General features: G+C 48.3%; 2 protein-coding genes across 2 annotated transcripts in view; one reads left to right on the top strand and one right to left on the bottom strand.

Annotated features, from left to right (window-relative positions):
* The window catches only part of KIF24 (kinesin family member 24), a 74,837-nt gene extending 65,558 nt beyond the window's left edge, over nt 1-9,279 (top strand). The window contains exons 10-13 of the mRNA XM_017892066.1: nt 1,985-2,094; nt 3,704-5,947; nt 6,510-6,603; nt 7,157-9,279. Coding sequence (XP_017747555.1) covers nt 1,985-2,094; nt 3,704-5,947; nt 6,510-6,603; nt 7,157-7,297 — 2,589 coding nt within the window. The 3' untranslated portion in view covers nt 7,298-9,279. The remainder of the gene's footprint in view (nt 1-1,984; nt 2,095-3,703; nt 5,948-6,509; nt 6,604-7,156) is intronic.
* UBAP1 (ubiquitin associated protein 1) overlaps nt 9,137-16,708 on the bottom strand; it is a 75,410-nt gene continuing 67,838 nt past the window's right edge. Inside the window, exons 4-6 of the mRNA XM_017892067.1 lie at nt 11,665-11,847; nt 10,876-10,977; nt 9,137-10,271 (exon numbers count right to left, since the gene is read on the bottom strand). Of these exons, the coding sequence (XP_017747556.1) occupies nt 10,131-10,271; nt 10,876-10,977; nt 11,665-11,847 (426 nt within the window). The 3' untranslated portion in view covers nt 9,137-10,130. The remainder of the gene's footprint in view (nt 10,272-10,875; nt 10,978-11,664; nt 11,848-16,708) is intronic.

The following is a 16,708-nucleotide window of genomic DNA, read 5'->3' as shown; positions in this document are numbered from 1 at the left end:
TGTGGCCAGATCTCAGCTCACTGCAAGCTCCGCCTCCCGGGTTTACGCCATTCTCCTGCCTCAGCCTCCCGAGTAGCTGGGACTACAGGCGCCGCCACCTCGCCCGGCTAGTTTTTTGTAGTTTTTAGTAGAGACGGGGTTTCACCGTGTTAGCCAGGATGGTCTCGATCTCCTGACCTCGTGATCCGCCCGTCTTGGCCTCCCAAAGTGCTGGGATTACAGGCTTGAGCCACCGTGCCCGGCCCAAAATGTGCCTCTTTATTAACAGAAAACTCCAGTAGATGTTAAATCAGTATTCATGATGTCTGTGGAAGTGTGGCATGGGAGGGTGTACCTAGGTATAAACAGCTGTGAAGACAGCTGTGAGTGTCCTGGGTTCTTTTTCGCCTTGTGTCCTGTGCACAGTGGAGGACAGACAAGATAGAGGGATATCTAGGTGAAGATCTTTTTGTATGCTGCAGGATGAAGCCAGCCCCGCACATGGGCAGAGTTTTATTCTGTGCAGCTAGAGTAGTGGCTCCATAGGACCTGGGCAGAACCTGTAAGAATATAGTACCTTACCCATCACAGTTGGTGATCTGTGGGTTAGGTCTTCTCAAACATGATTTTAACCAGGGACCCAGGAACCTACTTATAGGTGGTTAGTCCTGATTCTGACATTGGCTCTGTTATTTTTTACTTACTTATTTATTTATGAGAGGGAGTCTTGCTCTGTCGCCCAGGCCAGAGTGCGGTGGTGTGATCTCTTCTCACTGCAGCCTCCACCCCCTGGGTTCAAGCGATTCTCCTGCCTCAAGCCCCTGGAGTAACTGGGACTACAGGTGTGTGCCACGATGCCTCACTAATTTCTGTGTTTTTAGTAGAGACGGAATTTCGACATGTTAGCCAGGCTGGTCTTGAACTCCTGACCTCAGCTGATCTGCCTGCCTTGGCCTACGAAAGTGCTAGGATTACAGGCATGAGCCACTGTACCCAGCCAGCTCTGTTATTTTTTAAGACAAGTTCCCCATTCCCAGAAAATGTGTTTCTTTTTAATTAAAACATAAGAATTCCAATTCTACATACAAGTGTAAAGAAGAAAGTAAAACATAACTTAAAGTCCCAGACCTCAGTGATAACCACACACTGCTATGTTAATGAACTTCCCTCTAGTCATCTCTCTGCCTATGTAGCCTCATATGGATCCGCTTACGGAGTTATGGGATCATACACCTTTTTCCCTCAAAGATATAAGCTTTAGATATCTTTCTATGTTCCTGAGTACAGGTATAATCACTTTTAATGGTTTTATTATATTCAGTGTATAATTATTTAGTTTGTTCTCTGTTTATAGATACCTAGATTTTTACTAAATATTACTATTATAAATAATGTAATGAATATCATACTTTTTTTGGTCAATTGAGCAATTATTTCCACAGGGTAAAGTCCTAGAAGTGTGATTGCCAAACCAAGAGTATACATACTTTTTCCTGTTTTTTTTTGTTTTGTTTTGTTTTGTTTTTTTGAGATAAGTTCTTGCTATGTTGCCCAGGCTAGTCTTGAACTCCTGGGCTCAAGCGATCCTTCTGCCTCAGCCTTCTGAGTAACTGGGACTACAGGTGAGTGCCACCGTGCCTGGCTTCTTTTTACATTTTCATACATATTGCCAAACTGCCCTCTGGAAAGTTTGTCCAGTTCATGGTACATGCCAGCATAGAAGAGTACCCATTTCCCTGGACCCTCACCGGGGAAGATCATCATTAGTCCCTTAATCTTACGAGCTAAAAATACCAGGTTTTTAAATGGTTTGTTTGCATTTTTTGGATTGGTGATGTGATGAGTACCTTTTTCTGTGTTTATTTGCCATTTGTATTTTTTATTTTGTGAATTACCTTTTTGTGGGCAGAAGGGAACTATGGCCCAGCGTCCTGCACCTAGTAAGTAGTCAGTATGCACTTTGTTAATTGACTTCACTCATTGACCTGCCTTCTGTTTTGGACAGGTCCTAAAGGACTCTTTCATCGGCAATGCCAAAACCTGCATGATCGCCAACATCTCACCAAGCCACGTGGCCACTGAACACACTCTGAATACCTTGCGCTATGCTGACCGGTAAGTCAGCTCCCAGATGGCAGGCTATGTGTAAGTGGGCATGTGCGTGCCTGTGCAGCAGGTGTGTGTGTGCAACACATCTGCACGTGTGTGTGTGCAAGTGCATGCACGTGTCTCTCCCACTCATACACACATAGGGATCTGACTTTGAGTGCCATAGCCTTGTTTTTGGCAATTAGTCATTTGAAGACTGTGACCTGGTAGGCCCTATCACTTTGCAAGCATGACAAGAGGAAGATGACACATTCCCTTGTTCAGGAGTTGACTCTGTCAGTGGCTTTTAAATGGCTAGTGGGAAGTGAAGTATTAATGGGTAGAAGGCTCAGTGATGTTTTCTTCCTGCTGGCCTCAGCCCAAATTGTGAGAGATAGAAGACGTGTGACTTGTCAAGGCAGAATCACTTAGAGCTATGTATGTTCAGAAGGGCCCAACCCAGACATGTTAGAGGATAAACTGAGGCCCAGAGAAGTGTAGGATCTTTCCAAAGGCTCACTAGGAGTTGGTGTCAGAGCCAGCAACTCTGCCTGCCTGGCCAGGCCTCTTTATGGGTGACTGTGGTATCTTCTGGGATCCCTTCCATCTCTCACCCTGTGGTCACATGTGCCTCTCCCAGTAAGTAAGACGTTTTTGATGGCCATGACTGGGAAGAAGTGCTACTGGCATCTAGTGAGCAGAGGCCAAGGATGCTACTAAACATCCTTCAAGAAATAATTATCTGGTACAAAATGTCAATAGTGTTAAGATTGAGAAACCCTGGGAATAGACAAGTCATTTTTCCCTTAATGGAATGAGCACAAGCCTGCGTATTTCTGGAGGTTTTGCTTCCTGAGGTACCAGCAGGTTTGAGGGAACTCATTTTCCCAGAGAAGCCTGAAAGGGGTGGTTTGCAGAAAAGAGGACTCTGCAGAATTGCAGGTAAGTGGTGGACATGGACTCCTGAGGTGGCCTCCCTCCAGGAAGCAGTGTGGGCCCTGCATGGACACAGTGCACTTCTGAGACTGGCGTCTCTGGCCTGTCCCACACATGGGGCTGTGGTGATTTCCAAAAGGCTTCTTCTGATCGTGGAATGTTGGGTGCATGCTTACATCCTCAGAGAAGACACTGTTCTTTCTCGTTTGTTTTTTAAAGACAGAGTCTTACCCTGTCACCCAGGCTGGAGTGCAATAGTGTGATCATGGCTCACTGCAGCCTCAAACTCCGGGGCTCAAGCAATACTCCCCGCCTCAGCCTCCCAAGTAGCTGGGACTACAGACACGCATCACCATGCCTGGCTAATTTTTTTATTTTTAGTAGAGACGAGGTCTTGCTCTGTTGCCCAGGTTGGTCTTGAACTCCTGGGCTCAAACGATCCTCCTGCCTCAACCTCCCAAAGTGCTAAGATTACAGATGTGAGCCACTACAGCCAGCCAACACTGCTCTTTTTCATTCAGGTACAGAGGGGTATCTCATGCTGAAACAGAATGTTCCCTTTTCCTCTTATTCTATCCCAGGTAAAGAAGTAACTCCCAATCCTTGTAATACTTTTCTTTGGTTTTTGTTTTCCCAGAAAGCTATAGAAAATTGCAGAACGTGTGAAAATACACATTTAACATAAAATGATTATTTACAGGGTCAAAGAACTAAAGAAAGGCATTAAGTGTTACACTTCAGTTACCAGTCAAAATCGGACATCTGGAAACTCCTCTCCAAAACGAATTCAGAGCTCCCCTGGGGTTTTGTCAGGGGACAAATGTTCTCCCAAAAAAGTCAAGCTGGGACTTCAGCAGTCACTCACAGTGGCAGCCCCTGGCTCCACAAGAGGGAAGGTCCATCCTCTGACCAGCCACTCACCCAACATTCCTCTTGCTTCTGCACCTAAGGTCTCTGGTAAAAGGGGTGACTCCAGAGGGAGTCCTTCACAAGAGTGGGTCATTCATGCCAGTCCTGTGAAAGGAACTGTGCGCTCTGGACATTTGGTCAAAAAAAAGGCAGAAGAGTCAGCACCATTGTGCTCTGAGAAAAATCGAATGGGCAACAAAACTGCCCTTGGGTGGGGAAGCAGGGCCTCAGGCCCAGAAGCCCTGGTGCGTGGTAAGGTGTCCACCAAGTGCAAGAAAGTGCAGACCGTGCAGCCAGTACAGAAGCAGCTTGTGTCGCGAGTTGAGCTCTCCTTTGGCAACGCCCACCACAGGGCTGAGTACAGTCAAGACAGCCAGAGGGGCACGCCTGCTAGGCTTGCCTCTGAAGCTTGGACAAATATCCCAACACAGCAGAAGGAGAGGGAGGAACATCTGCATTTCTATCACCAGCAGTTCCAACAGCCACCTCTCCTCCAACAGAAGTTAAAATACCAACCACTGAAAAGGTCTTTATGCCAGTACAGGCCCCCCGAGGGTCAGCTCACGAATGAGACTCCCTCTCTGTTCCACTCTTACTCTGAAAACCACGATGGAGCCCAAGTAGAGGACCTTGATGACAGTGATTTCAGTGAAGATTCTTTTTCACACGTCTCTAGTCAGAGGGCCACAAAGCAAAGGAACACTCTGGAAAATAGTGAAGACTCATTCTTCCTGCACCAGACATGGGGGCAGGGTCCTGAGAAGCAGGTGGCAGAAAGACGGCAGAGTCTGTTTTCTAGCCCCAGGACAGGTGACAAGAAAGATCTAACTAAAAGCTGGGTGGACTCCAGGGACCCCATAAACCACAGCAGAGCAGCACTCGATCACAGCTGCAGCCCAAGGAAGGGGCCCGTGGACTGGAGCAGAGACAACTCTACTTCCTCAGGGCCTTCTCGCAGAGACAGCCTGGCAAAGAAGCCTTACTGTTCACAGGTAGATTTCATATATAGACAGGAAAGAGGTGGAGGCTCTTCCTTTGATCTCAGACAGGATGCCTCCCAAAGTGAGGTTTCTGGGCAGAATGAGGGCAACTTGCCATCCCCTGAGGAAGATGGTTTCACTTTCTCATTGTCCCACATTGCAGTTCCTGGATCCCCAGACGAAAGAGACACAGTTACCACACCTCTAAGAGAAGTAAGTGCAGACGGCCCAATCCAGGTGACCAACACTGTAAAAAACAATCATCCTGTCCCAGGAGAGGACCCTAGGGGGCAGTTAGGCACGCACGCTGAATATGCTTCTGGACTCATGGCTCCCCTCACCGTGTCCCTCCTGGAGAACCCAGAAAATGAAGGGTCTCCTCCCTTGGAGCAGCTGGTCCAGGATGGGGCTATGCACAGTCTAGTGGCAGAGGGCACAGGGGGCCCAGTTGTGGGCTACACAGTGCCATCTGGTGATCAAGAGGCAGCCTTGCCAGTGTCTTCAGCAACTGAGCACCTGTGGCTCTCATCATCTCCCCCTGATAATAAGCCTGGTGGTGATCTTCCAGCTCTGTCCCCATCACCTATCCATCAGCACCCAGCTGACAAGCTGCCTGGCAGTGAGGCAGACCTGGGAGAGGCCTGCCAGAGCAGAGAGACTGTACTTTTCTCCCACGAACATATGGGTAGTGAGCAGTATGATGCTGATGCAGAGGAGACAGGGCTGGATGGCTCCTGGGGTTTCCCAGGAAAGGCCTTCTCCACCATACATATGGGGGTACCCCATTCTGGACCTACGCTCACGCCACGAACAGGAAGTAGTGATATGACTGACCAGCTCTGGGCCCAGGAGAGAAAACATCCTACAAGGCTTGGTTGGCAGGAGTTTGGTTTGTCCACAGACCCGATCAAGTTGCCCTGCAACAATGAGAACGTCACATGGCTCAAACCCAGGCCGATCTCAAGGTGCTTAGCAAGGCCAAGTTCTCCCTTGGTTCCCAGCTGCTCTCCCAATTCTGCAGGGACACTCCATCAGCCCACCCTGGAGCAAGCACAGTAAGTTGGACACTTTCCCTAAGAGTTGAGCCCCTTTGGCACCCACCCTCCACTGCAGCTTACTGTTTTGTCATGGACAAAGAGAAGCCATGCAGGGATATGCAGATGAGCCAGTCTGCTTCTAGCTCCAACCCTCTGCTTTGGTCCCGGGCCCTACAGGAAGTAGAAATGAGAGCAGAACAGGCAATAGGCTCCATCTTGTGCCAAGTATGCCAGTTGCAGTCACAGCCTTGAGAGCCTTTCTGCAGGAAAGCTGTGGGAAATGGGCAGCTCCTGTGGAAGAGCAGCAGCACCCGGCCCTGCCCCTCAGTACCACTGGGGAGGCAGGGGACAGCTTGGGAAGCCCCTGTCTCCCTGCCTGTATCTCGTTGGTACTCTGTAATTCCTTACCAATTCCTGAGAACAGGTGAGGGGGAGCTGGGTGTTAAGATAGCCTTGGTCAAAACCTTGACCATTTTCGGCAGAGGCAGCTGTCAGCTTAGAAATGAGATCAGCTCCAGAAAGCTACCCAGGAGAGGCTGGGAGGCCAGAAAGATCATGGTGTTCTCTCTGGTGTTCCCAGGCAGGTGGTCATCCGAGCACACCAGGAACAGCTGGATGAAATGGCTGAGCTTGGCTTCAAGGAGGAGACGCTGATGAGCCAGCTGGCTTCTAATGTAAGTAGCCCTGGCTGGACATTCACAGGCTGTTGGGAATTAGCCTGCAGCTAATTTGATGGTCATCCTTGTTTGCTGTGGCTGTGTCTGGGGAAAGGGTCTCCTGGCACACACTAACCGTGTAACTGAGGCCTCGTGCCTCCTCTTGCCACACCTTTGAGACATCTTGAGTATAGGTACAGGTGGGAGATGGTGCAACACTCACCTTTCCCAGGCTAAAATGTTTCCAGCCTCTATCCTTAGCTGCTCTGCCTTCCAAGTGGTTTGTCGGGGCCCCTCCCTGTGACTAACAGTGACCAGTCTGCTGCCTACCACACGTAGGTATTTCTACCAAATACCCTTCTGCCCTACAAAATACTCCTCTGCTTGGAAAGTGTCTCGAATGCAGAGCAGCGGGCCCTACCCTGTGCCATAGCAACTATCCTACATGTTCTCCGGCCGGAAGAGTGGCCTGGGTTCCGAAACTTTCCTGCTAGAGGAGGGACTAAAAAAGCAGATCTGGCAGAGCGCCAGCAAGAGCAAAAGCTGTATTCGTCCCTTGTTTCCTTCTCAGGATTTTGAAGATTTTGTGACCCAGCTGGATGAAATCATGGTTCTGAAATCCAAGTGCATCCAGAGTCTGAGGAGCCAGCTGCAGCTCTATCTCACCTGCCACGGGCCCACCGCAGCCCCTGAGGGAACAGTGGCGTCTTAGAGCCAGACCCTGTGCCGAGACGGCGGGGGCCCTGCAGGAGCCTGTGCTGGGCTCTCAGGGGCTGGAGGAGCCTCTGCCAGGTCCTCCCTGCACACACCAGAACCCACACACTGGTCCTGCCTGTGCTAGCCTCACCCCAGCCCCATGTGGCCTCAGATAGGTCCCAGCTTCTCCCTCAGTGCCAGGCCCCTGTCCCTCCTCAGTTCCATGCACAGGAGCGCCTCCAAGGTTGGGCCAGGCTGAAGAACCTAATGCCTTTCCCTTGGGCCTAGAGAATGTGCTTAACTGACCCCTTGCCTGTGGGAACATATTTGGGTCTAATAACCCTGAAGATGTTTCTAAGTTTGGGGATCAGAGGATGGGGTGGTCAGTGGTAGCCTAGAGGTCAGAGGTCACAAGACAGAGAAGACAACATGCTGAGCTCAGAGGCTTCACCAGCTGAATTCTGTGCCTGACTTAGAAGACTAAACACTGGCCCAAACTCAAACATTGGTGCTAGGGGGACAGGGGTGGGGTGAGCTCTGCCCCATCAGCCCTTGGAGATTGATTTGGAGATTTAGAGGCATTTTTGAAAATGTAAATCGGACAAACCTTGACTTGATGTGTCACTAACAGCAGCAGATGTGGGACAGGCCTTATACTTACAGCTCCCTTCCCTTCCTGCAATCCAGTTTTGAGACAGAAGAGGGTGCCTGTGTCACACATCAGTTTTTCTCCTGACTTTGGTGGGGGTGAAAGGCCTCTGTACAACGCCCGATACTCTCATGCTTCCATGGCACCTCCTGGCTCCTATCTGGGACACCTCACTCGCCAGCCCCGTCATGGAATAGTCCATCTCCTAGCCTGGCCCTCATCCAGTTCACCCTGCCCAGCCACCCTGCCTCTCAGGGGTCTGTGTTGGGAACCTTGGCACAGAGTGCTCTGTTCAACAGTCTGAGGCCTCTGAAACAGAATTCACACACAAGTCTTCAGCCGAGTTCCGCCTGCTGTGTATCTTTTTAGCAGGAAGCAGCTCAGGACAGGGAAGACAAAGTAGCCTCCAAGTGCCAATTACTTTAAAGCCACCCTGGGTAAAATGGAGATTCATGAGTCACAATTTTGGCCCGAACACCCATTACTATGGAGCTTTTATTTCCTTCAGATAAAGGATAACTTTTTACAGCTTTAAAAGGAGGGCTTAATTAAAAGGCCAAGAGAAGGGTTAAATGGCTCTCTTGAGACGCTAGCAGCCTGGCCCAGCCACCTTGTCAGCCTCACAGTGCCTCACCTGGCCGCCAGGGGGCATCCTTATTGGTGCTTCCGGCCCCAGGGCACTGCGGCCTCTCCTCACATGATCACTAAAAACCTTAAAAGACCCAATCTAGCCAAAAGCTCAAGTGGGACAATGGCACGGTTTTAAGGTCAAGGACAAAAACTTTAGGAGTGAACCCTGTTCTATCACATACAACAGCATCACTGAGAGCTGGTGAGACAGTTTTAAATCCAGTCCTGCTTGTGGCAAATGATGCATAAATGCCTGCTGCTCACAGTAAAAGGGCTTCTTCCTCTTTTACTGGGTGATCCCCCTGAAGGTCCGGCCTATCCCAATTCCACAGTCAGGAAGGCCTATGTCCTTGGTCTGTGGACGGAGCTGGGTCAGGTTTAAAAAGACTCAGTCTAGACTTGCCTTTGCAAACCAAAAAACGGGACAGGTCTGAAGTGGGAAGAAAGTTCCAAAACAGAAAATGGTTAGGTCCTACTCTATCCCCAGCAAATCTAAGCAAGAAATCCCTTTATACACCACATGGCCCCCCACTCCCATAAAATAGCCTTGGTAATAAAGAAGTTATCAAACCAAGACACCTTTTAGATTTTTATTAGTAGTTCTCTCTGAAGAATCAAAATAGTTAGCAAATTATTTTAGATTCATCAAGACTGTATATCCTTTGTATTTAGATCTTTAATGATGTACAACATAATACAAAACAAACCAAAGAGACTGATTTCTATGACTAGGTGTTATTCATTGTGTCATCCTAAAGCAGTGGGCTGGAAGGGAAGCTGTTCAAGGAGAACAGAGGTGGAGTTAGTGCTGGCCGACTAAATCATGGCCTGTCTGCTCACCCATTCAATGTGCTAGGAAGGGGCCAATGATTTCTTAAACTAACAACTGATTCCTAGAGCAGGGGCTCTAAAATCCTGGGTAGCAGAGGACTGTGGTCCAAACCAAGCCAAAAGAAACAGGCTGGGGTAGGGAAGTGTGGTGACTGCCTGGCAGAAAAGGCAAACTCTGGGCCCCATAGGGAAAAGTGCATTCTTTGCACCTCAGAGACATTGCAGAACCAGTGTTAACACTATGAGACTCTGTTAGGAGGGAAAAAAATAAAACCCTGGAAGAATCTTTCACTTGAACTCAACTTGATTAGAGTTCAGTCCACCAGTCTCGGGGGAAGGGGGAAGCACCTAGCTCCACAGCAGCACTGAGTCTGGCCCTCCCGCCTATCTCCCCAGCCCCTCTCAGCAACTAGGCCAGGCTTTAGCTGAGGACATAAAGACCCCAGAAAGACTAGGGTAGTCTCTCTGGAGGGCTGAGGTGGGAAGGACACTTCTCAAAATGCAAATACGTTTAATATGGAAGGAGCCAGGACAGTTCTGGGGGCACCTGCCCGAATCTTCCCCACCTCCCCAGCTCAGGGCCTAGGCTCACAGAGACTGGCGAGCACAGTCTCCACATCTAACCTTCTAACCCCCAAAAGAAAATCTGGAAGCTGCCCTTTCTCTTTCCCCACAGCTGGGCTCTGCAGGGCCTCCCAGGGATGGTGGTTCTGCGGCAGGACCTAGGCAGGGCCTGGTCTCAGCTGGCTCCTGCCCGAGCCATGAGGTCTTCCAAAGCATTGTCCTGGTCATTGTTGTGTAATAGCAAAACTTCCTTAATGTCTTTCAGCTCAAAGCCCATCTCCTTAAATTTGCTCATTAACTGAAGAAACTCCATCATCTAAGGGAGAGAAGAGAACACAGATTAAAGAAAAGGGTGGGGTCACAGCACAGCCGAGTGAAAGAGTATGTGTGTGGGGGACTGGGGGAAAGCGGAATGGATTGAGTCTCCATAAGGTCCCCTAGCAAGCAGAGGTGGGCTGTGGTGGAAGCCAACGCAGACGGGTTTGGTGACGGCCATCGACCTTCAGGAGTCAGCCCAGTCCCAGCTTACTCTTGCGACCTCTATCTGGGTCCCACCACCCACATCCATCTTCCCACCAAGGAAGGAAACTGAACCCAGACATGGCTGCTCTTCAGAGAGCAGTCTAGGCAAAAAGTCCAGCAATCTCCCTCCCTAGTCATCTAAAAGTTTGGCTTTTAGCTCAGGCCAATGTTCCCTTCCCTTCACTGGGATTCTAAAGTTTTCAACCCAGTGCTTCAACCACCAACCCAAACACAGGCCTCGGCCTGTCTGAATACTTGGGAGATTCTGCCCTTTATGTGCTTCTACCTGTAGTCACTGGCAAAGCAAAAAGGTTGTGTGTGGGCCAAGGGAAAAAACCAGGACGGACTACTTGGTCCCTCCTTTCCAGAGGGTTCCCATGAAGCGTGAAGATTCCCACCTTTTCTTCTGAACACTGGTGCATTTCCAGAGCCTCTTCCACTAAAAGAGGGTCGAAGCCCTTCTCACACAGCTGTCCATGTGCAAAGAGATAGTCAAGAATCTAAGAAAAGAAATAAGGGATTTAGCACCTACTGCTACTCTTTGCTGTACTTTCCAAGAGACCTCAACAAACTGGAGTGTGTGAAGTCTGCTCCCCGCCCCACCCAGGCCGTCAGATACTGGATAGGATTTGATTTTGTGCCTTGACTGTGTCCAACACAACAGGACCCCAGTGACTCTTTATTGAACACAGGCACAGCCTTCTAAACGTGAGTAGGCATTTTCCAAAAGAATTGCTGCCACAGCTGACACACCTACCAGAATGTCAACTCCACAGCCTGGGCAGGCGGTAAGAAACAGCACAAGTCAGAAAATGTCACCAAGGTCTAACATTCCAGTACCCTATTCAACATTTTGGGCATAGATGACAGGATGAAAATTCCTAGGAGATATTTGACCATACCCCAAGCCTAGCTTTGCCCCTTTTGGAGGGGCAAGGAAAGAGGGGGTAGTTGGAGAACAGCTTCAATTCTCCCAAAGCTGTCTCTCGGCCTGGGTCCTGGAATAGCTTCCAAAAGAAGTGCTGCTCCCAAGGCTGCTGGCTTTCCCCAATACACGCCCCAGGTCCTCTCCTCGCAAACCCACAGGAAAGGAGCTGGTGCTACAAGTCTGAGGGGCTCTAGGACGGGAGGACACTACTCCAGCTCCACAGGTCTGAGCCTGCCCTCCTGGCTGATCAACCACTTACCTGCTCAATATTCTCTCCTTTCTTCTTCATGGCTCTGAGGACACACTCATACGAGTAGCCCATGTTGACCACCGTCTCCACACACTGCCGCTCACTGGGGGACAGCATCTGCAGTTCAGAATAGGCCTGGGGACAGCTGGGCATGTTGGGCACTTGTGACACTGAGAAATTAGGAGGGGTGACCTAATAGTGGAGAAACAAGAAGATCAAGGCAAGAAGACCTGGGCCCCCAAATAAGTCACTGAGGCAGCCTAGTCCAGGGGTTGGCATTTCTGACACTATTCAAGCCCCAAGACAAGCGGTCGAGTTGGAAGAAACTGCCAGGTTGCTGGCCTGACATCCTGAAGAGGAACAAAGAGAGGAGGGAGTGCCAGCTGAGAGGGAAAAAGTTGGGAGGTCATCTGCAGCTAAGGCTGTCCTGCTCTGCCCTCGTCCCACCTTGGTGATCGAGAAAGCACTACACCACCACAGGCCATTGCGTGCCCAAATCTCCAGGGCGTGAGTTGAAGAAAGAAGTTGTGGCTGCCCCCAGGACTTATGTCCAAGCTGGCTGCAATGATTTCTCTCCAGAATTGTCCCTTTCCCAGGCTGAAGTATCAGTTCTGAGGGGTCATTCTGCACTTCAAATACTCCCACTTTGGAGCTAATCTATCCCAAAGTCTCTACTCTTGGGCAGAGGCTGTGAGTGTGGTTCCCATGCATGGACAGTTCAGGAACCCAAGGTTTTGAGGGGACTCCACACCTTTGCCCTACATCATGTACTTTGCTTCATTTCCTGCCAAAGCTGCCATCCTACAGCGCCGGGACAGAAGGCATACTAGCCACACCGGGCTGGATCCCACAGACTGAATCTCAACTCTAGGGACCCTCCCACCAGCTACAGGCAGCCTGCTTCCTGCCACTAGAACTTACTAACCCCAATCTGATAGGTGTACAGAGTCCCGTGATTAACTGCCCCACTACTTCTGATCACAAATCAGGCCCAAGGCACGAAGACAGCACACTCCCAGGCCAAAGGATCCATCCACCATAGGAACAAGGTCATAAGCCCTTTTACAGCTTGGTGCAGGTCTCAAGATTACCAGGGAAGATGTTTCAAATTTTTTTTTAATTTTCTTGCTTTATTCGGGGGGAGGGGGTCATGGTTAGGTGGTAGGAAGCCCTCTGTCCTAGAAGCAAGTTCGAAATTATACAGATATAATCAGATGCTCTCCTCAAAGTCTGCTGGGGAAAGCCAGGACGGCTATAGGCCTCAGAGCCCATTCTGTTTGTGCTTAACCATCTCACCCACAGCACACTCAGCAGCCCAAGCACAGGGCTGTCATTAGGTTACAAGAGTCACAATAAGGCACAGGGATTGGATCACACCAATCTAGCCACTTGGCAGGTCTAAGATTGTGTCTCCCTCTTTAGAGACAGGCTTTAACCTGGGCTAAAGAATACCAATAGCCACAGAGTAATGCCAGCTCTCACATGACGTTCCCCAGCCAGGAAGGAGTCAGGACTATTCTTCAACTGCCTGCCCTTCTCATAATGCCTCCTGAATGGCTGGTGGGATGCGAGCATACACCCAGAATACTGCACATTACAAATGTCAATAAAATCGTACCTAGCTGGGCACGGTGGCTCACACCTGTAATCCCAGCACTCTGGGAGGCCGAGGCAGGTGAATCACGAGGTCAGGAGTTCGAGACCAACCTGGCCAACATAGTGAAACCCCATCTCTAACAAAAATAGAAAAATTAGCCCGGTGTGGTGGCATGTGCCTACAGTCCCAGCTACTGGGGAGGCTGAGGTGGGAAAATCGCTTGAACCCGGGAGGCGGAGGCTGCAGTGAGCTGAGACCATGCCATTGCACTCCAGCCTGGGTGACAGAGTGAGACTCCGTCTAAAGAAAAAAAAAAAATCACATCTATTTTAAACATACATGCAGTACTCACACCCTACTGATGGAAATGTTATTTGGTAATCTTTAGGTAAACATGGCATAAATCCAGAAAACTATTCAGATTCTTTGATCCAGTTGCCTATTTATAGGAAACCAGTCTAAAGAAATAATAATAATGCAAACCAATATTTATGTATAGGAATATATCCATCTCAACATCATTTGTAATAAATATTAGGGTCAACCTACCAAATATCCAGCGCAGGGTGTTAGGTTAGCAAATAATGAACATATGACTGTTAATTATTTAAAGCATCTGAATTAAGTGAAAAAACAGCGGGTGAGGTGGCTCATACCTGTAATCCCAGCACTTTGGGGGGCCAAGGTGGGCAGATCACCTGAGGTCGGGAGTTCAAGACCAGCCTGACCAACAGGGAGAAACCCCATCTCTACTAAAAATACAAAATGAGCCGAGCGTGGTGGTGCATTCCTGTAATCCCAGCTACTTGGGAGGCTGAGGTAGGGGGATCGCTTGAACCCAGAAGGTGGAGGTCTCGGCCAAGATTGTACCACTGCACTCCAGCCTGGGTGACAGAGCGAGACACCATCTCTAAATAAATAAATAAATAAATAAAAATAAGATATATTTACTAGTTGTACATGCTCTACAATTATAGCTATACGTTTTTAAAAGATGCATGAGATATTAAATGACTGATTTTAAATGGATGATTTTAAAGAATCATCTATCCTAATACAGGATACTTTCCTTAACCAGGGACAAAGTAAGATGTCACCTTCATATAAATGTTTTATGAATCAAAAAGACAATAGGCTAATTCAGCAGACCCCAAACAGACAGACAAGATTTGAAAGGATCCCTCATCAAAATTGTGTTTAGTTTCTCCAGTTAGTCACCAAATTTATTTACTCCAAGGTACCATTTTCAAATATATATAATGCTCTTAGGAGTAATATAGATATGACTTTTTAAACACTATTATCTGCATTCATGGTAGCCATGTGTCATTATTTTTTCAATAAAAGAATAGTAAAATTTAGTTCCTGGAGGGGCAAAGGTGGACTCTGGCATAAAAAGGGATTTTCATACTCGATGACTGAAGTGCTCCATATTTGTAACCAAGTAGAACTAGACAAAAATGAGGAATTATTGTGAAATCTTTCCAAATTAAATATGAGTGAGGGAAAGTAAGTTTGTGAGAGGAGACAACTATTAGTGCTCCAGCTTCTGAAGAGTCTGAGCATGCTCTCAGGCCTCAGAAGGTGGCAGTCCTTTCTATACCTATGCAGCCCTCAAGCATAACCTCAAGACAGCTTCTACCAAGTCTTTCCATACACCTCCTTTTCCCACTGCTAATGTGTGCACAACTCAACAGGCACACTGCCACCTGCGGTCCCACAGAGCTTTGGGCACGCTGCTGGCAAAGTACTTACCACATTACATTAATGTGAGCTTGCAGAAGTCAGTTACCATGTCATGCCCATTTCTAAATCCCCCAGGGCTTGGCTCTTGACTTTACACTTACTGGTCTTCATCAACAGTTGTGGAATAAATTGAAGTCCATTAGAATTTTCAAAGGGAGAATTTCATTTAACACACTAAAATGATCAAATGTCTTTACCATCTCTTCTTCCCAAAAGCCCACTAAAATGATCACAAACTAAGGCCAGGCACAATGGCTCATGCCTATAATCCCAGCACTTTGGGAGGCTGAGGAAGAAGGACTGCTTAAGCTGAGGATTTCAAGACCAGCCTGGACAACACAGTTAAGACCCATCTCTACAAAAAACAAAAGTTAGCCAGGTGTGGTGGCACATGCCTGTAGTCCCAGCTACTCAAGAAGGCTGAGGCAGGAGAATCACTTGAGCCCAGGAGGTCAAGGCTGCAGTGAGCCGCGATTGCAGAGTAAGACCCTGTCTCAAAAAAATAAATAAAATTTTGGGGCCGGGCGCAGTGGCTCAAGCCTGTAATCCCCAGCACTTTGGGAGGCCGAGGCAGGTGGATCACGAGGTCAGGAGATCGAGACCATCCTGGCTAACATGGTGAAACCCCGTCTCTACTAAAAATACAAAAAACTGGCCGGGCGAGGTGGCAGGCGCCTATAGTCCCAGCTACTCGGAGGCTGAGGCGGGAGAATGGCGTGAACCCAGGAGGCGGAGCTTGCAGTGAGCCGAGATTGCACCACTGCACTCCAGCCCGGGCGACAAAGCGAGACTCTGTCTCGAAAAAAAAAATAAAAATAAAAATAAATACATAAATAAATAAAAATTTTAAAATAAAGAATTAAAACTGTATTCATCTTTAAAGCAATAAAAGGAAAGGCGGTAGCAGTGGACAATATATTTCTTCTTTTTAAATAAAAAAACAAAGACAAGGTCTCACTATGCTGCCCAGGCTGGCCTTGAAGTCCTGGGCTCAAGCAATCCTCCCACCTTGGCCTCCCAAAATGCTGGGATTACAAGTGTGATATATTTCAATGAAATTTTAGAATGTGGAAAGATAATGAAGGGATGTTAATTGCCAGCAATGAAGTTATAAAGTAAGTAAGTAGGAAAGGGGAGAGTCAGTCTATCAACCCATTAGGACCCCTAAGAGGGGCTCAGACTCTGGAAGCACCAGGTAATACTGGGATAAGGCACAGATACACAGTCAGTGATCAGAGCAGTAAAGCCCTCGGTGAAACATTCCCTATTCATCCCCACCCTGTGCAGGAGGCAGAAGGTATAGTCTCCAGAAAATGGGAACCAGAGACCAAAAAGGACTAAGCACCAGGCACAGTGTGGGGCAGAGTCAAGTGAAAGAACTTAAACAAGGATTAAGTAAAAGCAACACACCAGCTCCCCAACATTAGTCCTCAGCCAGAATTCTCTGGAAAAACCCTCACTTCCAAGCCCTTCATATGTTTACGTTTTGGGGACTTCCCCGGCAAAACCAGTTAACTTTCAACCTATAGTGAAGCTTAATGATCAGCAAGCACACCTCTGACACACAAACTTTGTGACTGTTATTTTTTTAATGCCTCATACATACACATGAATAGAAAGCCAAAGCCACCAGCATGAAAACACCAAACCAAAAGAGGGAATAGAAAAAGCACTTGGAAATTTAAAATATGATAAAGTAAAAACTGTATT

Source organism: Rhinopithecus bieti, unplaced genomic scaffold (assembly GCF_001698545.2).
Source record: "Rhinopithecus bieti isolate Rb0 unplaced genomic scaffold, ASM169854v2 scaffold_22042, whole genome shotgun sequence".
NCBI classification, from domain to species: domain Eukaryota; kingdom Metazoa; phylum Chordata; class Mammalia; order Primates; family Cercopithecidae; genus Rhinopithecus; species Rhinopithecus bieti.
The sequence above is the reverse complement of the archived record's forward strand: the minus strand, read 5'-3'. Positions and strand labels throughout refer to the sequence as shown.